The sequence below is a fragment of the Equus asinus genome, chromosome X (assembly GCF_041296235.1).
Source record: "Equus asinus isolate D_3611 breed Donkey chromosome X, EquAss-T2T_v2, whole genome shotgun sequence".
In the NCBI taxonomy this organism is placed as follows: Eukaryota; Metazoa; Chordata; class Mammalia; order Perissodactyla; family Equidae; genus Equus; species Equus asinus.
This window is the reverse complement of record NC_091820.1, coordinates 55851996-55873083: the sequence shown is the minus strand read 5'-3', so window position 1 is coordinate 55873083 and position 21088 is coordinate 55851996. Positions and strand designations below refer to the sequence as shown.

The 21088-nt window shown below is 39.0% G+C and overlaps 1 protein-coding gene across 6 annotated transcripts in view; it reads right to left on the bottom strand.

The window, feature by feature from the left end:
• The window catches only part of KIF4A (kinesin family member 4A), a 122926-nt gene that overhangs the window by 64625 nt on the left and 37213 nt on the right, over positions 1 to 21088 (bottom strand). For all 6 annotated transcript variants that reach the window (XR_011499927.1, XR_011499928.1, XR_011499930.1 and 3 more), the window contains exons 8-10: positions 6877 to 6993; positions 6081 to 6256; positions 1153 to 1214 (exon numbers count right to left, since the gene is read on the bottom strand). Coding sequence is in view for 2 of the 6 variants with exons in the window: in XM_044764277.2 (XP_044620212.1) it covers positions 1153 to 1214; positions 6081 to 6256; positions 6877 to 6993 (355 nt within the window). In the remaining 4 variants the exon portion in view is untranslated. The remainder of the gene's footprint in view (positions 1 to 1152; positions 1215 to 6080; positions 6257 to 6876; positions 6994 to 21088) is intronic.

Genomic DNA, 21088 nt, shown 5'->3' with positions numbered 1-21088 from the left:
AACGGGTGTGCAGTGATATCTCATTGTGGTTTTGATTTGCATTTCTCTGCTCTGAGTATATCTTTTCGTATAACTCTGACTCTTGGACCATCATAATGTTTTACATACCCAAAATATAAACAAATAATTAAAACCAACCATGATGTAGGGGGGACCCAAAATGGAATACAAACACTAACTGTGGGAAATGCTATTTTGCTTGGATACTCTAAGCCTAAAGACAGAAACAACTGTACATAAATGCTGTAATCTAGTTCATAAAAGTGTTTCTCATCAGAGTATGGGCTAGCAATTCTGAAACTACTTTATGCGTATACCACAACTGAACAAGTGAGTAAATAGATTGCAGATAATAAGAGCTGGTTTCTCACTGTTGGAGAAAGAAGTTATAGATAAAGAGAGGAGGAAGGCTAAAATGAACCCTGTAGTGTTACACTGGAATCAGAGTTAACAGTATAAAATCATGGTTTTTAATATATATACAAGTAGATATAAAAATATAGATATGAGTATGTGTGTGGGTTACTATACATATGGATATTTCCTAGCTCTACTTGAAGAGAGGGTCTAGAAGTAGTGACACCCCAGTAACAATCAGCACACAGCGCCCAGATCTGGTTTCTAAATAGTATTTTCCAATTTAGAACAGGGCTCCTTGGAGATATGGCAGGGAAAATACAAGATGGGTGTAGAACATCTTGTGGAAATGCTCAAAAACTTGAGGGCGTGTTTAAGAACACAAGAGCCACCCTGAAGAGGCTCCTAGTGAACAAAGCAGGAACAATTTGAGCAAGAAAACAAATAATGATAGCATTGTATGTTAACCCACAAAATAAAATAAATACCCATGAGTATTTATATATATTATATGGATATAAATAAATAATCAAATAGATAAATGAGGAGAGGAGACAGCTCTTCTTCATAGTAGAATTCTAATTAATAAATTTCTGAGGCTAGAATCCATGCTCTTTCATCCCATCAGGCTGCCTCAAAACTAACTAGCTAAGTCCTAAATAGCCAGCAAGTTTGGTAAGATCCCTACCTTGACACCAAGAGCTACCAGAAACTTTAGTATATCGGGTGAAAACAACCATCAGGAGAAATAGCCTCTGCTAGAATACACATTTAAAATTAATCTGCAACTCTTACTTTATAGATCCAGGCAGGGTACCTCCATGGGCTTGTAGCAACAAGACCTGTAGCTGTTGTACCTGGGAAAAGCAAAGAACAGTTAGCTAGTAACCAATCAAAAGCTACTTACCCCTTATCAGTGAATTAGCACCACAATTAGCAGTAGGGTAATTTTACTCGATACCTACGAAATCTAAGGCATATCTTAGGTATTACAGAAAGCATCAGGGTTGATAATTCAATGACAAAAAGAACAAGATGAGTTGTCTCTTTTACCTAGCATCTTAATGAGTTTTTATTGAGCATTTATTTTTTAAAAATCACTCAGCACTGGGGTAGGCAATGTAGGGCAATATGAGAATAAACTCCCATAGTTTATTCTCAAGTTGACAATCCAGTTGATGAAGACAAGCCTAGGGCCTGAAACAGTAGGAAATGATATAAGACAGAAGATGCTAAGTCATCAAGTATAGTTAAGTACTTTACGGTTCTAAGAAGCACATTAATGAAATCCCAAAACATCAAAAGAAGGCTTAATGGGGCCGGATGTTAAACCAGAGCGCAGGCCGCAGTCATCCTCTCTCATTCCCTCCCATAACAAAAGAGGAGCTGCCTGCCTCCCAGGACTAGTGTCTTCCTTTGTGCTTTGGATTCCAACTCTTTCTGTCTCCTCATGAATCTTACTCTGCTTATTATTTCTTCTTTCTTCTATATCTTCAACTTCTCCCTTTCTACAGGATCCTTTCTATTAAGATTAAAACATGTTCAAGTCTCTCTCATCTTAAAAGAAAACAAAAGCACCCTTCCCAATCCCACTTCCTATCTCTCCTGCCCTATTTCTCTCCTTCATAAAGTTCAAGTCTACCCCCGTTGCCTCCATTCCTTTATGCTCATCTCTCTCACCTGCTCCTCAACTTACTTCAATTTGATTTCTGCCCACAGTATTCCACTGAAATAACTCTTGCTAAAGTCACCAATAATCTGCATGTCACCGTATTCCAAGGGCATTTTTCAGTCTTCATTTTACGTGACTCGTTGGTAGCATTTGGCTTACCAGACAGTATACTCTCCTGCTTTTTCTTCTATTCTTCTAGCTGATCTTCTAAGTCCCTTCCTTGGTTCATCTTCACTCCAATTGTCCTTTAAATGATAAAGTTTCTCAAAGCTCAGTGTCAGTCTTCTCGCTTTATACTCTCTCCTTAAAGTCTCATTTCTGCCTATGGTTTAAATCACTATCTATAAACCAGTGACTCCTAAATTTATCTCAAACACAGATCTTTCTGAATTTAGACCTTTATGTTAACTATCTACTTAATATTTCCACTTAGTTGTCTGCTATCCCCCAGCCTGGTCCTTCCCCAGTGCATTCCACGTCAGTGAATATGTAGTTTCACATGCCAGAAATCTGAGCATCATACTCTCATCCCCTTATCTAATCCACTGGTCACTTCCTTCTCTCACCACCACCACCACCTCCCTAAGTCTATGCCACCATTTATCTCTCACTTGGATCATTGCAGTAACTTCTTCAATAGTCTCTATGAATCTACTCTTGCTCCACCATAATCTATTTCCACACAGTAGCCAGACCAACTTTTAAAAATGTAAATTATCAATGTTACCACCCTGCTTAAAATCATTTTTTTTGGTGAGGAAGATTAGCCCTGAGCTAACATCTGGTGCCAGTCCTCCTCTTGTTTTGCTTGAGGAAGATCAGCCCTGAGCTAACATCTGTGCCAATCTTCCTCCACTTTACGTGTGGGTTGCAGCCACAGCATGGCTGATGAGTGGTGTAGGTCCATGCTGGGGATCTGACCTGCAAACCTGGGCTGCCAAAGCAGAGCATGCCAAACTTAATCACTATGCCACTGGGCCAGCCCCTTAAACTCATTTTTAACATAGTCCATGAGGCCTTAATCAGGCCTCTACTTCTTCTCTACTCTCACATTAGAATACTTTTTCCTTGCTCTCTCTACTTTAGCCACACTGGCATTCTTTGAGTTCTTCAAATGTGCTATAATCCTTCCTAACTCAGGACCTTTGCAGACTTGCTACAGTCATGCACCACATAACGACATTTTTGTCGACGACAGACTGCATATACGACGGTGGTCCCATAAGATTAGTACCATATAGTCTAGTAGGCTATACCATCTAGGCTTGTGCAAGTACCTCTGTGATGTTTGCACAATGACGAAATCACCTAATGATGCATGACTACATATGCCTGGCACTGTTCTAAGTGCTTTACATGTATTAACTCATTTAACCCTCGCAAAAACCCTATGAAGCAGGCGCTATTATCATTATTTCCATTTTATAGTTAGGGAAACTGAAGCACAGAGAAATTGCCCAAGGTACACAGCTAGTGAGTTATAGAGCTAGGATTTGAACCTGGGCAGTTTGGCTGCAGTGTCAATGCTCTTAACCACTATATTTTGCTACACATCCTATTTCTTTTCCCTAAAATCCTCTTCCTTCTTTTCTGCATAGATAATTCCTACTCAATCCCTCAAATCTCAGCTCAAAATGTTGCTACCTCAGGGAAGCCTTCTCAGATTAGATAAACAACAGAGGTTCCATACTTTCATAGCACCCTCACCCTATAGCACACTAGCCCAGTTATAATATGTTGCTATGATTATGTGTCTAGTGTTTGTCTCTCCCACTAGACAATAAGTCCTGTGAAGGCAGAAACTGTCTGCCTTGCTCAACTATGAATCCCAGGACAGTATCTGGCACATAATAGTGCTCAATAAATATTTATTGTTGGAATGAATGAACAAATAAATGACTAGCAAGAAGAGCAGTTTTGGCAATAGGAATACACATGAAAGAAAATAGAGAGGCAAAACTGAGTATGGTATTTTATAATTGAGATGATACTGTGAACAGGTAAATTACTTATATTTTCTACAATGGCCCCTCAGAGGGAAGGAGATAAAGGAGGAGAAGGGGAGGGAAGAAAGATTAACTGAATAGTAGTTATTATCACTGAGGAGGAAGGCCAGAGATGGAGTGAGCACTGGACAGTTGGGAAACACTAGATTCCCAGTGGAAAGAGTACTATACCCTGGAAGGCAAGAGAACTTGACCGCTCCCCCCTTCCCCGCCCCGCCCAGCCTGGGTCAATCTAACTACTTGCTTTCTCAGATCCTCTATCAGGGCTGCTGAGCTGTTTCACAACCAGTTGTATGGATACCATCACAAATTCATGCTCCTAGTCAGTTACCTCACCTATTTTTGTGATTTCAAGGCTTCTGTGGTCTCCTCAATCCCTCTGTCCTATTATCTGCTTGCTTGCTCTTAGAAGATGACTTTGCCTCCTACTTCACTGAGAAGATAAAGGTCATCAAGCTGAAAATCCCTCAATTTCCTTTCTTCTCCCTCTAAATTAGTGTCACTATATGCTTCCTATCCTAACCTCTTTTCTTCTAGTCTTGGGGACAGGTATCGCCTCTACTGTCTAAAGCAAATCCCTTTTTATTTCTGCTCAGGATCTCAACTACTTAGAAATGGCACCTTATCAACTAGTCCCTATTTTCAGTTTCAGTCTCTCCCAAATGGTTCCTCCACTTGTTGAAGTCTCTTTCATATTTTAAAAACAAGGATCTACATCCCTTGACCCTTGACTACCTAGCTATTGCCTTCTTTCATCTTGCTTTCTTGAAAGAAGAGCCTTTCAGCTTCCTCCACGTCTTAATCTAGCATTCACTATCCATCCCACAGTAATCTGCTCCTATCATTCCCCTGACCATCTTCTCACCAACGTCACCAGCAGCCTCCTTGTTGATTAAAAAGAAAAAAATCAATGGACTCTTTTCAATCCTTATCTTACTTTACAAGTTTACACTTTTGACGACCTTCCTTGAAACTTTCTTCCCTTGTCTTCCATGACACCATTGGTTTTCTTCCTAAGTTCTTAGTTGCTCCTTCTTAGTCTCTCTTCTTGTCTTCCCTCCTTCCCCCATTCCTTAAATGCTGCTGTTCCCCCAGAGTCCTGTCTTTGGCCTTCTTCTCTTCTTGGCCATTCGCTCATTCAGCAAATATTTAGTGAGTGCCTTTAATGTGCTAGGCACTCTTTGATTTTATCCACTACATAACTTCAGATACCATCTAAATGCTGATGACTCTCAAATCTGTATCTTCAGCTCAGACCTCTCTCCATTAAACCCATATAGACAGTTATCTTTGGACAATTCTACTTAGATGCTCCCCCAAGCTCTTCAAATTCAAAATGCCCAAAACTGAATTTCATCATTTCCATTTTCCTACATGATCCTGTTTTACTTCCTGTATTCCCTGACTCAATGATTGTTACTACCATTTATTCAGTAGTACAAGTAAGAAATCTGGGAATCAATCTTGATTCTTCCCACCCACCCTTCCACATCAAAGTTGTTATCAAGTAGACCCTATACATTCTACCTCCTTGTTTTGTTTTGTTTCCTAATTTGTCCCCTTCTCTTCATCACTACTGCTGCTATCTTTAGTTCAGGCCATAGTTCTCACCTGGATTATTATAACAGCCTAATTTATTTTCTACTTCTAGTCATGCCCACTCCTAATCCACTTTCTCTATACTTGCTAAAATGATCTCCCTAAAATACACATGTTACCATGTCACCCTCTTACTTAAAATCTTTCAATGGTTCCCCATAGCTTTCAGATTGAATTCCAAATTCCTTAACAAGTTATATGGGGACCTTCAGGATCTGATCCCTGCCTACCTCTCTTGCCTTTTTATGAAATCTCCAATGTCACTGCCCAATCTTAAACATGACAACAAACATGTTAATAGGAGTTACTTTATGATTTCCCCTAGCCAACATAATGTTTAACCAACATCTCTAAACTTCTGGTAGAGGAGAAGCTGAGAAACAGAAGCTCTATCATTCCACTCACATACTTGTAATATTTCCCATCAAATTTTAAGTCTCTTATACCTGTTGCTTCAGATGATTAAGTTCAGCTGTCTGGGGATCAATATTAACAATGGGTTTGTTCTTGATTTTTCTTGCTCTGTCAGCATAGCGAAGGGTATTTAATGTTTCCTCTAGATTGGAGTCAGCAGGACTCACACAGGCTATCATAAGAGTATGGCTATTACCTCCTAGAGAATCTGAAAAAGAACAATGGAAGGAAGTGAAATCAAACAAGTAGGATGCAAGCAAAGCTGTCCAATTGGGTTGGTGACTTCAAACTCAGAGGTGTAAGAAAGAAAATTCTTAAGTATCTACAAATTTCCTATTTGTGCTAATATAAAAACACTAAGATTTCCGATGTGTAAAATGACATAGTTTAGAATCCTATTGCCTGTGTCCTCATTCTCAAAAGAGACTGTGATTTCAGCAGTTAATCAGGCTAAAACAGCTGGGGCCCAGCCCAAGTAAGTTAGGAGCCACTATTGGGATTAAACATTCTTAGGATGCCCCCTCTAGGTAGGTTTTAACTCCTCAAGGAATTCTGCTTATCAGCAATAATAAAGAAACAGTAACCAGGTTCATTTTCAGGTACAAAGTACTAAGTACAGTTGGCATTCTACAGATTTCTTGGCTCTCGTATATGAAAACATCTTTCCATTATCTTGGAAGCCTGCTTACCAACAGTTCTCTCTCCTATTTATCAGTTAGACAGCTCTGTGAGAGTCCAAAAATCTTGTTTTTTATATGTTCTATCTTTACTTTCTCAGCACTATCATTCTGAGGTACTCTCTTATTTTTAGAGGCACTTTAGGCTTACCTTGAAGCAGTCGCGTCAACTTGGAATCTCTGTAGGGCACAAAGCCACCCTTTTTGTCATCTCCAAGAGCACTGATTACATTTCCCAAGCATAGGAGGCCTCGGTTAATATTAATACCTAATAGCAGGAAACAAAATTTAAATTGCTTGGTAAAGTATCTAACATATACCTACACGTATCCTGAGAAAGAGAAAAGAAAGAAAGACCCCATAGAAATATTAAGCCATCAACCTTAAGGAATCCTGTTAATCCTGTTCACTTTTCTGATAGTGCCTCTTTAAGTAAAGTACAAAGGACAAAGGTCCAAATGTTGGATATGCACAACTGAGTCTGTTGGCACTTCTTGTCCTTTCCCACGGAAACAAAGCAGATAGACAGGGAAGTATCACCATGACAATAACCATTTGTATAGTTATTTACTTTTTATATCCATTATCACACTTAATCCTTAAATTAGTGCTGTGAAATTAGATAAACAGCTAATTTTTATTTCCATTATTTTTACTATCATTCTTATTTTACAGATAAGAAAACTAGCTCAGGTTATTTATGACTTGTCGAAGGTTAAACAGCTGGTATGTGGTAGGCCTGAGATTCCATCTCAGGATTTCAGCCAAGTCCTATGTTCTTTCTATTATATCACACTGGAATACCTTTCTTTTCGTTGCTTTGAAAGGGTAAAGATTCTTATCTACTTCTTTAATTCTAAGATTTGCTTTTTAAACATTGTAATAATCTCTGAGGTCCCTCTAAAGCCCTGCCCTTCTCATGATTATGTTTATCATGGAAAAGCTATATTGTATAATGGTTAAGGGAAAAGCTATATTGTATAATGGTTAAGGGCATGGGCTTTGGTATCAGATGGATCTAGGTTCTAATCCCGGTTCTATCACTGACTAGTTACATGATTTTGGGTAAGTGCCTGTATAAAATGAGGCAAATCTACCTACCTCATTGGGTTGGGGTGGGGAATTAAATAAAGATACTTTTTACAAAACAAAGTTAATAAATAATTATCATTTTTGTTAGTGCCACTCTACTTTTCACTTATTCAGCCATATTTTGGACTCCCTTAAAACCTTAAACAATTATATCTACAAGATCCTGAATTCCAAAATTCCTCTCTGACTGCATCCTGCCATCCTTCCATTTGTTTCATTGATCCTGTTCTTCACCTTTATTGTGACTTCCAATTTACTGACAGTTTGTAATACTCCCAGTAGATCATCCTCTCCTGGGACTTAAACTACCTATTCTGGACCCTGTGGTCAATCATTTCAGTTATGCTTTCCCAAGTATTCACTGGACCCATGACCTTCTGCCATCCCCAGCATGTCAATTCCCAGCCATAGGTTAAACCAACTGTGTATGTGTGTATGTGTGTGCGAGTAAGCTTCTGTGGGCTACAATGCTAAAGAAAGTCACACAACCTAATGGATTAGATCCATCCATTACAAAACATGCTATCCTACCTTAGCTGAACCCTTGGTCAACTGACAATCTTTTCTTCCTCATTCTTACTTCCCCACAGCAGCTATTCTAAACGCGAATCATTTTCAAGATTGTTCTACCTTCATTCTGTTAGTAGATGATTTCAACAAATACATTATGGAGATCAAAGTTATCCACAAGGGCTCTCTAACCTTCCTGTTCCTCACTGCACAGTCTTTCCTTTGCCGTTACTAATTCATTTGTCCTTCTCCTTGTTTCAGATGAGGAAATAACCACCCTCATGTTCCCTTCAGCCTCTGTCAGTGTTTATATTCCCTCCATTTTCTCTGGGATCCTGGATCCTTTGATCTTCCCCCTCTCTCTTAGATCTTCAAGTTATCTTCCCTTCACTAATTCCTTCTTTTCAGTCTATACACATGTTCAAATATCCCCAGTCTAAAACAAAAATAATTTCCTCAAGCAACCATTCCTTTTTTCTCTTTTATTGCCAATTGGAAGGGGTACCATTTTTCAGGGCCATTTACCCTATTCGGGACAGGAAGGAGAGCCTGCTGAGATTTATCAAACCTGTTCATCGATACCTGCACTAATCCTTGTATTAGTTCATTCCTTTCTTTTATTTCCTTTTAGCCAAACAGAACACTGTGCCATCTTGCTGACTGATATCCCATCCGGGATGTAAGGGAGAGACTGCTGAGGTTCTTCAAACCTACTGAGCACAACTTCCACCTATAATTTCAATAGGAACAAAAAAGTCTCCAGATGAACTCTGAGAACAATCTATAGCTATGATAATCTAAGCAAGGACCACAGATTTAAGAATAAAGAGGGTGGGGGCTGGCTCCGTGGCCGAGTGGTTAAGTTCCCGCGCTCCGCTGCAGGCGGCCCAGTGTTTCGTTGGTTCGAATCCTGGGCGCGGACATGGCACTGCTCATCAAACCACGCTGAGGCAGCGTCCCACATGCCACAACTAGAAGGACCCACAACGAAGAATATACAACTATGTACCGGGGTGCTTTGGGGAGAAAAAAGAAAAAAATAAAAACTTAAAAAAAAAAGAATAAAGAGGGTGTTTTTTTCTTCTTCAAATGATAGTTGGGGTTTTGGAATAGAAAGGAGCAAGATAAATGAATGCTTCTCTAGAAAGAAGTCATCATAAAATAGGATCTGATTTCCTGTTGTTAAGAGATTAAATGATAAATTCTTGACATGGATGGAATATATATCATAAAGACTGGGAAGAACATGTTTGCAGAAACTTAAAATTCTGATCAAGGATGGCCATGGAGAAAAATGCCCAGAAAAAATTATAAGACCAAAAGTTCTCTCTATAAGACTGAGAACAGATCAAGTGAGGAGAGGATCAAGAATACTTCAACACCTTTGGGTCTTTGTTCACTATGGCAACAAATAAATACTAAAGTAGAGATTTTAACTTAAAAAGGGAAATATAACTTCACAAGTATCATAGAGGCACATTACAACAGGTTTCGCAACTAGAATAGAAGAGTACATTTGTAACAAGGGAGAAAAACCAGGTAGGAGAGAAAGGAAGTACCTCTATGTGCAGTGACCCTCAACTTGTGACAATTTTGCTTCCTAGGGGACATCTGGGAATATCTGGAGATATTCTGGCTGTCACAACTTGTGGGGAGTGTTACTGGCTTCTAGTGAGTAGAGGACAAGGATGCCACTAGGCATCCTACAATGCACTAGGCAACCCCTCCCTCACAAAATTATTTGACCCAAAATGTCAAAAGTGCCACAGCTGACAAACCCTGCTCTATATGTGAAGAAAATATGCATGAGCCTAAGGCAGGTAGCATTGCAGAATAAATTAGGGTGAAAAACAGAAGTAATATTATAGTATAGATAAAATCTGCCTAGTCAGAGAGATAGAGAATGATGTTACTGCAATGGATCACACAACTTATAGGAGTAATTACTGAAAGGGGATAGAGTGGAAGAGAACTTGATTAGGAGACAGAATCTTAATGTAAACTCTGCCTCCACTACTTATCAACATGTGACCTTGGAGAAGCCGCTGAAACTTTCTTTTATCCATAAAACAGTGTAATACATACCTTACACCTCATGGGATTATGATAAAAATCAAATGTGATCTATAAAGTGCTATCTACATGTAAGTTATCATTAATAGGGTAGAGAAACCTGGATAATCTGGATATTTGCTAAGTTACATGAGGCTGAAAGCAGAGCACCCGATAAATTCCTCATCTACTCTGACGACAATTTCTTCACCCAAAAGATACTGCACGTGAAGAAGGAAATGGCTGCTTTGGCCTTCAAATTGACACACGTGGAAGAACTGATTATATAAGTAAAATTCTGGGAATCTGGTTGTAGGGGATCAAGGGGGCATGGTCAAACATCATATGCTAGACATTAACAAAACAGATCTCCAAAATTCAGGAAAAAAGTTAAGTTTCTGGGAACAGAAAGTCTAAAGGGGAAAAAGAATAGAAGGCTTTCAAAAAGAAAATTCTAATTATCCAGTCACAAATTATTCCAATAAAACATCAGTGTAGCTTCATAGGAATCGATGTAGCAAATAAACTCATATACAAAAAGAACACAGCATTATAGAAAATTCTGCTCAAACGCAGGAAACTGACAGCAAGCATTTCTCTCATCTCTCTCCTAAGACACTACAAAAATGAATTTAAAAAGTACTAATCCACAGGATCACAGAGCATAAGAGAGGAAATATCAGTAGGCAGAAAGTTTCAACATATTTTTATTTTATTTATTTTTATCTTTTTTGAGGAAGATTAGCCCTGAGCTAACTACTGCTAATCCTCCTCTTTTTGCTGAGGAAGACTGGTCCTGAGCTAACATCCATGCCCATCTTCCCCTACTTTATACGTGGGCCGCCTACCACAGCATGGCTTTTGCCAAGCGGTGCCATGTCCGCACCCTGGATCCGAACCAGCGAACCCCGGGCTGCCGAGAAGCGGAACGTGTGCACTTAACTGCTGCGCCACCGAGCCGACCCCTTCAACATATTTTTAGAGTATAGGTAGAGAAACAGTAACTGACTTAGCAAGATGGAGAAAGCTTCAATCTAAAGTACCTGCAGAGAAACAATGATGAGGATAGTGATAATAACAGCTAAGTTTATATAGTGTTTATTATAAGCCACTATTCTCGGTACTTGCTACATATTAACTCATTTAATCCTCACGATGGTCCTATGAAGCATGATTATCCCTGTATTGACATATATGAGAGTTGAGGCACAAAGAGGTTAGGTAAGTTGCCTGAAGTCACACAGCTAATAAGTGATAGAGGCAGGATTCAAATGTACACAGTCCGGCTCCAAACTCCATGGTCTTAATTTCTATGGTCTATGGAAATGAGCTAATTTGCTCACTTAGAGGCACCAGGTACCTTGGAAAAAGGAGAGACTTGAGGCTGAAAAGACGGGATTGGTACAAAACGTATATAAAGAACTCTTGAACTCTCAAGTCTCCCTTCAGAGCCATGTGACTACTGTGTCTCCTTTTCTCAATCATCCCCAGTCTACCTAACAGGATAGTCATTCTAATACTTTCCCATTAAATGGTGATATTCTCTTGCGACTGTCTCAAGCTCTTTCCTTACTATATACACTCTCCCTGGGTTATCTCATCCATGCCTACAACTCCAATAAATACCTATATTAATGACTCCCTAAATCTGCATGTCCAAACCAGACCTCTTTCCTATTGTCTAAAGCTATATATTTCAGCTGCCTACTGAATAACCTCCAGTGAGCTGTACCCATGTGGCATTGCATAAAAACGTTGAAGAAAACAGAATTCATCTTTCAGTGCAAATCTATTTCACTTCCAGCACTGTTCCTTTTCATTGTGTTACCATCTAACCAGTCACCCAACAAACAGCAAACCTGAGACATCCCGGACTCCTCCTTTTTTCTCACCCTACACATCCAAGTCCTTTTCATTGAACATTTTTTTTAGTGAATACATATGTACAATGTTCTAGGCATTGTGCTAGGTATTAGAGATACAAACATGTATAAGTTATAATCCTTACCCTCGAGGAGTTCATAATCTAAAGGAAGAGACAGACACATAAACAAATAATTGCAAATATAATGTTAAAGGAAGAGATATGTATAGTAAAAATGGGTTTCATAGGAGGGAGAGGTAAATTTTACTTGTGAAGGTAAAGGAAGGCTTCAGAGAAGAATTGAAAATTTGAGTTGAACTGTGAAGGATGACTAGGGCAATGCCAAAAGAGGGGGTAAGGGTAGGAAAGAAGAATGTAAGAGCATTCCAGGAGAGGAAGTAGCACATATGAAGGCACATATTTGTGAGAGAGCATAATGAATTTAGGGACTACAGGTAGTTCAATATAAATACAATGCAAGACATGAGATGGAGAGTGACAAATAATGAGGCCAGAGGACAGTTGGGGAGAGATCATAAAGGGCAAGGCAGACATGTCATGCTCGAGTATTTGTATTTATCCTGTAGGACAGGGGTTTTCAAATTGTGTTCCCCAGAATCTTAGGGATACTTTAGGGAACCACAGAGATACTTTTGAGTTTCTGCAACTGTAATTTGAATTTTTAAAAAAAAATTATTATATTTTATTGTGGTAAAATATACATAACATAAATTTACCGTTTTAACCGTTTTTGGTTTTTGGGTTTTTTTCTTTTACTGAGGAATATTCACCCTGAGCTAACATCTGTGCCAATCTTCCTCTGTTTTGTTCAGTGTGTGGGCCACCAGCACAGCATGGCCACTAACAAAGAGGTGTAGGTCCACGCCTAGGAACCAAACCCAGGCCCCCACAGCAGAGCGCACTGAACTTAACCACTAGGCCACCGGGGCTGGCCCATATTTTAACCATTTTTAAGAGTACAGTTCAGTGGCATTAAGTACATTCATATTGTTGTGCAACCATCAACGCTACTGAAAACTGTTTTTAACTATTTAAAAAACTGCATTTAAATGGCTTACCTCAATGTGCTATATACCAAATCTTAACACAATGGAGTCTACTGACTCACCATCTTCTGCAACCAGGTTAATTAATTTTTCTGCAGTCTTTGAAAATACCTCTATTATTTGTGTATATGTTTGGATTTTTTGCAAATGTGTAGTTTAAGGTTGTGGCTTTGCACTAAAGTTTTTCCCAGTTCACATGCTCACTCATGGAAAATTGTGCAAGTAATTATACCATTATAGCACATGAGCTTGTACTGAAACACCAGACAGAAGCAGTTATTTAATTCATGTGCTCATCATTGCATTACAGTCAGCTGTGTAGTACCAAATGAATATGGAACTCAACATGTTAAGATGATATGGTATTAAAGATGGTTTCACAATCTAAGTGTCCGCTGATGGATGAATGGATAAAGAAAACGTAGTGTATACACACACACACATATATACATGCATACATATGTATACACATATACACATATACATATGTATATGTAACGTATGTGTGTATACACACACACACACACACACATACAATGGAATATCATTCAGCCATAAAAAAAGGGATTCCTGCCATTTGTGACATGGATGGGCCTTGAGAGCATTATGCTAGGTGAAATAAATCAGAAAGAGAAAGACAAATACTGTGTTTCTCACTTATGCATGCAATCTAAAAAAGCTGAACTCATAGAGAGAGAGCAGAACGGTGGCTGCCAGAGGCTGAGGGGTGGGGGAAATGGGGAGATATTGGTCAAATGGTGCAAACTTCCAGCTATTAGATGAATAAGTTCTGGGGACCTCATGTACAGCAATGGTGACTACAATTAACAGTACTGTATTATATATTTGTTAGTTAAGAGAGTAAATCTTAAATGTTATCACTACACACACACACACAAAATGCTAAGTATGTGAGGGGATGGAGGTGTTAACTAACCTTATTGTGGTAACTATTTTGCAATATATATATATGTATCAAATCATCATGTTGTACGCCTTAAACTTACTTATGTTATATGTCAATAATACCTCAATAAAGCTGAAACAAAAGATTAAATGAGATCGTAAATATGAAGCACTTAGCCAATGGCGCTCAAAAAAAAAAAGATGATTTTAGTGCTTCTTGTAAGCTTTGCAAGTGTCTTGTTAGACATTTATAGTTATTATATAACATAAATTAGGAAAGATATTGTTAGTGATCCAACTTTGGATTTAAATGTCCCATCATTCCTCATTGAAGCTCCTGGATCAGTTTAATAAGTAAAGAGAATCCTGAGATTGTAAAGTGGGCTGTTAAAAAATGTTTATAATTTGCAACTACGTTTATCAGTATGAATCAGAATTTTCTTGATAATGTGTCACCAGAACAAATTATAGGAAATATATGCAAAGAATTAAGAAGGTTCACTGGAAACTAGTTTGTAATAGCAAAAGTCTAGAACCAACCCAAATATTCATCAATAGGGAAATGGTATAATAAATATAATAGCATATCTATACAATCTATGGACATGAAAAAGAACATGAGAGAGATGTACATGCTGATAGGAAACAATCTCCAACATATATCATTTAGTGGAAAAAATAAAGAGTAGAGTAGAACAGAGTACACAGTATGCTTCCATTTGTATACAAAGAGAATATCTAGAGATGTGGACTAAGGATTTTGGGAAAGAGAAAAAATTATGTTTCATTATACTGCATTTAAAAAAAATTTTATCTTGAAATAAGTACAGATTCACAGGAAGTTGCAAAAAAATGTACAGGAAGGTCTTGTGCACCAGATACAGAACTGTCCTACCACCACAAGGCTCTCTCGTGCTAACCTTTGTAGGCACACCTAACCCTTCACCTCTCAGTACCTAACCCCTGGCAACCATTAATCTGTTCTCCCCCATAATTTTGTTATTTCAAGAATGCATAAATGGCATCATACAGTATCGAACTTTTTGAGACTGGCTGCTTTTGTTTTACTCAGCATAACAATAATCCATCCAAGCTGCTGTCTGTATCAATAGTTCACTCCTTTTTACTGATGAGTAGTATTACTCGGCATGGATGTACCACAGTTTGTTTAACCATTCACCTGCTAATGGATATTTCTGCGTGAGCATATACCTTCTCTGGGATAAATGTCCAATTGTGCAATTGCCTTATCGTATGGCAAGCACATGTTTAGTTCTAGAAGAAATAGACTATTTCCCAGAGTGGCTGTACCTTTCTGCATTCCCACTGGCAATGTACCAGAGATCCAATTTCTCCACATTCTTGCTATCATTTGGTATTGTCACTTTGTTTTCTTTTAGCTACTCTGAGAGGGGGGCAGTAATATCTCGTTATGGTTTTCATTTGTATTTCCTTAATGATTAAGGATGTTGAACATCTTTTCATGTGCTTACTGCCACCTGTATATCCTCTTTGGTAAAATATCGGTTCATGTCTTTTGCCCATTTTCCATTTGGATTGTTTTTCACTACCAAGTTTTGAGAGGTCTTTGTATATTCTAGATATGATATATTGCATTTTTTATCACGGAAATTTTGTGATACAAAAGTTAACATAAAGAAAGAAATTGTGATCATTAAAATAGCTATAATATTCTTATTGTTTTAAGATTGACTTAATGTTATAAAAACAAACATAAAATAAATTTATGTGAATTTAAAATCTGTTTTTTAATTTATTTCAAATGTTAGAATCTATTACAAGATTTCATTTCAAAGAGTTCCTCTGCTTTAAAAGGAAGGCAGATTAAAAACACCTGTTGTAGGGGCCAGCCTGTGGCTGAGTGGTTAAGTTCACGTGCTCCGCTGCAGGTGGCCCAGTGTTTCATCAGTTCGAATCCTGGGCGCGGACATGGCACTGCTCATCAAACCACGCTGAGGCAGCGTCCCATATGCCACAACTAGGACCCACAACGAAGAATATACAACTATGTTGCGGCTTTAAGGGGAAAAAGGAAAAAAATTAAATCTTAAAAAAAAAATCTGTTGTAGATGATGGAAACAAATGAAAGGCTTTAAAGAGGGGGTAAAAATGATCAGATTTGGATTTTAGAAATATTGCTTTGGTAGTCATTTGGAAGGCAGATTTGGGAGTAAAAACCAGGTGTTTAAGAAACAATTTAGGAGGGGCCGGCTCCGTGGCCGAGGGGTTAAGTTCGCGCGCTCCACTGCGGCGGCCCAGGGTTTGGATCCTGGGCGTGGACATGGCACTGCTCGTCAGGCCACGTTGAGGCGGCGTCCCACATCCCACAACTAGAAGGACCTGCAACTAAGATATACAACTGTGTACAGGGGGGGGGTTGGGGAGATAAAGCAGGAAAAACAAAAAAAGATTGGCAACAGTTGTTAGTCCAGGTGCCAATCTTTAAAAAAAAAAAAAAGAAACAATTTAGGAGGTTATTTTAACAGTTCAGGTGAGAGATCTCTAAGGACTGGAATAAGGTTTTTCCATTCCATTGAATGAAGGAGATAGAAGTCAAAGGTATTTAAGACATAAAAATGACATGAACAAGAGACCTTTTGGATGTGGGAGATAAGACAGAGAATGAATACAACGTGTGCTTATATTCCAGGAATAAGGCAGATATTCATTCATCTGGCCAGCCAACAGTTATTGAACATCTACTGTGTGCCAGACACAGTGCTTGGCACAGGTGCCAGGAAAAATAAGAACTAGTCTCTAACTTCAAGGATCTCGAAGTCAATTGGGAAAAACAGATAAATAAATCTTTACAATGAAAAGGGAGAATGCTGTGAGACTTGGTAGAGTGGCAACTGACTGGGAAGGGAGATAATCTTCTATATCAGGATAAGGCTTTGGGTTACAGGCTTTTAGGTAAATGCATTTGTCAAAATCCAGCTAATATACACTTAAGATTTGTTCTTTTCATTGTAAAGTTTACATGTAAATAATCTAAACAAATATCAAACACCAATTAATAATACATAAGCTTAAGTATTTAGGAGGAAGTGTACTAATGTGTGTGATTTACTTTAAAATGCATTTTTAAAAAGATTATGGATTAATGAGTGGATAGATGGACAGATATGTAATAAAGCAAATACAGAAAAATGTTAATGGTGGAATCTAGATGCTAGGTATAAGGGGTGTTCCTGCAAAATCTTTCAACTTTGCTGTATCTGAAAAATTTCATAATAAAATGTTAGGAGAAAATACCATGGGAACAGCAACTGATGGAAAGACTTTGACCTCAAGTAGAGGTTTCATAGGTGAGTGACATCTGAATTGTGAATTGAAATATTAATAGGAACTGTCAGCCAGACCAAAAGGGAGAAAGAACTCAGGCATTCAATGAGGGCCTACAATGACATGTCAGGCACTGTGCCAGGCCCTAGGGATTCAAAGATGAGTAAGACTTAGTTCCCACTTTTGAATGGCTTGCTGTCTACTAGGGGAGTCAGACAGGTAAGATGACTATAATACAGAGTTGGGGTAGTGTTAGCGTAGGAAAAACGTAAGCACTAGATGGGATGTGAAGAATTGGAGGTGATCAAAGAAAGTTTCTTAAAGGGGATGAAATTGGAGGTGAGTATTGAAGGGCAAAATAGAATTAGCCACATGAAGACAGAAGGAAGGTATTTCCGGCTGAGGAAGCAGAATGTACAAATATGCACAGACAAGAGATAACCTGGCACACATAGTATGGCTAAGCAGATTTCAAGGAAGGGGTGGGGAGAGGGGAAACTAGCCAGGTAGACAGGGCTAGAGTGCAAAGGCCATGCTAAGCAGCGTGGTACAAAATGAGGAGCTATGGGAAGAGCTCTAAGCAGGGTTATCCAGTTAGGAAGAATATCTTGGCTGCTGGTTAGTAGATGACTTAAAAGGGTGCCTGACTGAAGACAGGGAAACCAACTGGAAAGCTTGCTATAAGCTAAGAAAGGATGAAGGCCTGAACTAAGGTAGTGGTGGTAGGGTTAGAGAAAAAAAAAGTGACTTGAAAGACAGGAAAGTAAGACTGACAGGACTTGGTGACTGAAGGATTGGGAGAAAGAGCCAGAATGAAGGAAGAGTATGGAATGATGCCCTGGTTTCTGGCTTGCGTGACTTGGGGGATGTTGGTATTATTTAATGCAGGTGATGGAGGGGCAGGTTCAACAGAGGCAGGGAGGGATGAGGAGTTCAATTTCTTTTTTTTTTTTTTTAGGAAGATTAGCCGTAAGCTAACATCTGCTGCCAATCCTCTTTTTGCTGAGGAAGACTGGCCCTGAGCTAACATCCATGCCCATCCTCCTCTACTTTATACGTGAGACGCCTACCACAGCATGGCTTTTGCCAAGTGGTGCCATGTCTGCACCTGGGATCTGAACCAGGGAACCCCAGGCCGCTGAAGCGGAACGTGAGCACTTAACCACTCTGCCACTGGGCCGTCCCCAGGAGTTCAATTTTAGATATGTAGAATGGGAGGTGCCTGTGGGACATTCATGAGATGCCCCACAAGCAACTACATTTATAGACTGAAATACAGATGTGAGATATGGGCTGGAGATAGAAGTTTGGGATTGGCCATATATAGGTAGGAGCTATAAGCACATAAGTGGGTAAGACCACTCAGGGTGGTGCAGAAGTGGCAAAGTGATGGTCTTGAACAGTGAGAAGAGAAAGAAAAAAATCCTAGGACAGAACTTGGGCTGTATTTCAGGTATGGGTGAGTAGAAGAGGAGCCTGAGAAAGAGTCCTCAGAAAAGTATGAGGAAACCCGGGAGAGAGTAGTGTCACAGATCCAAGGGAGGAATGAGACTGTCCAGAAAAAGGGGCAGAGCATCAGACACTGCAAAGTCATCAAGTAAGAGGAGACTAAAAACACCCTAATGGATCCAGTTGTTCAGGTCATTGGGTGACCTCGGCAGGGAGTTTCCAGGGAATGAGGATGGAGGGTTGGCAAAAAAGCAGAGTGAAAGGAAAAGAGAAGAGAGCAGTAATAGGAGGAGGATGAAGGATTTTGTTTTGTTTTAAAATGGGAGAAATACGTTAGCATGCTTCTTTGCTGAAGGGGGAAAGCCAGTAGAGAGGGAGAGGATAAAAACACAAGAGGAACAGGGGCCGATGGAAGCAGGTTTCCAAGGCAGTGGGGAGGAAAAAACCCTAGCAGAGAACATACAACTACAACAGCACAGAGATCTGAAATAAGAGTATTGTTTGGAAAACGATGAGTAGACTGCTGTGATTGGAACCCTGTAGTTTGTGGGGAAGTGGTAGGAAATGAAGCTGGAAATATAGAGGGGCCAGAAAATGACAATGTAGTCCCTTGGTATATACTACAGAATTTCAGAGGAGAAAAAGTACATTTGAAGATGAAATGGTTACAAAAGGCAACATCGAAAAATCTCAAGACTTAAGTTGGACCTTGAAAGATGGCTATGGTGTAGATAGTTTGATGGGAGAGAGGGGAAATACTACATTTTGGGAAATAAGAGGAAATGGCTGTGATGAAAGTGCACAGAAGCCAGAATTAGCAGGGCATTTTGTAGAGGCCGTGTAGCTGGAGTAGAGAGTGTGGGCAGGGAAGCTGTAAAAGACAGCTGAGGCAGTAGGCTGGGTCCAGGGTACAAAGGGTCTGGAAGGCCTGGCTACAATTTTTAGACTTCATCCTGTAAGCAGTGTTGTGCCACTCAGTTTCTAATCAGGAGAGGTACCATGTACAAAGGGTATTTTAAGGCAATTAATGTAGCTATGGTGTTTAGAATGGAATGCCTCCTAGGAGCCAAAATGTTAGGAGGCTCTTGACCAGGTGTACAGGGTGAAGGCATGGATTTTGTAGAGGCAGCAGGAAGGGACTGGAAGTGGGTGCATCTCCACAACATTGCTAAGGAAGAACTAACAGCAGGAGGTGGGCACACATTCCTAATTGAGGAGATCATGCTGGGTGCAATAATTAGCATAATGGAATAGGAAGAAAAAGCAAAAGAAACTGAAAAGAAATAGTTTGAGTTGGGAAAAGAACTAGGAGAGTGAGAATTTACAAACCAAGAGAAGAGTTTCAAGAAGGGTATGTTCAAGTGTCAATGCCACAGAGGTCAGGTAAGATAGGCCCTGAAAAGAAGCAATTCATTTTGGTAATTAAGATACCACTGGTGATGTTTCACATAGTGGTTTTAGCAAGGTGAGTAAAGACAGACCACCAAAAGAGTGAATCAGGTTCTTAGATACAAAATCAATATTGAAAAATAAATTTTATTTTCATATGCCAAAAACAAAGTTAGAATATAAAATTTAAAAAGATTCTATTTATATTGGTTACAGGAGTTTGTTCAGTTTGTGAAAATTCAGCTAGCTATTCACCTATGACATATGTACTTTTCTGTTTGTATATTATACTTTAATAAAAAGATTTTAAAATATCACTTCCAATACTGTCAAAATAGAAATTACCTAAGAATAGAACAAAAAATGTATAAGACTTCTACAGGGAAAATTATTGAGAAATATTAAAGAAGTCCTAAATAAATGGAGAGATATAGCACATAGATTTGCAAGACTTAATTTGACTTAATAGAAGAGAGTGCCCAGAAACAGACCAAGACATATTTGGGCACTTAATATATGACAGAAGTGGTACTGCTCATCAATGAGGAAAAGATGGACTTTTTAATAAATAGTGCTAGGACAAATGGGTATTCATATGGAAAAACAAAATTGAAGCCCTACATCATACCATGTACAAAAACAGTTCTAGGTGGATTAAAGACTTAAATGTTAAAGGCAAAATTGTGAAGGTTTTATTATATAATATAGAAGAATATCTTCAAGACCTT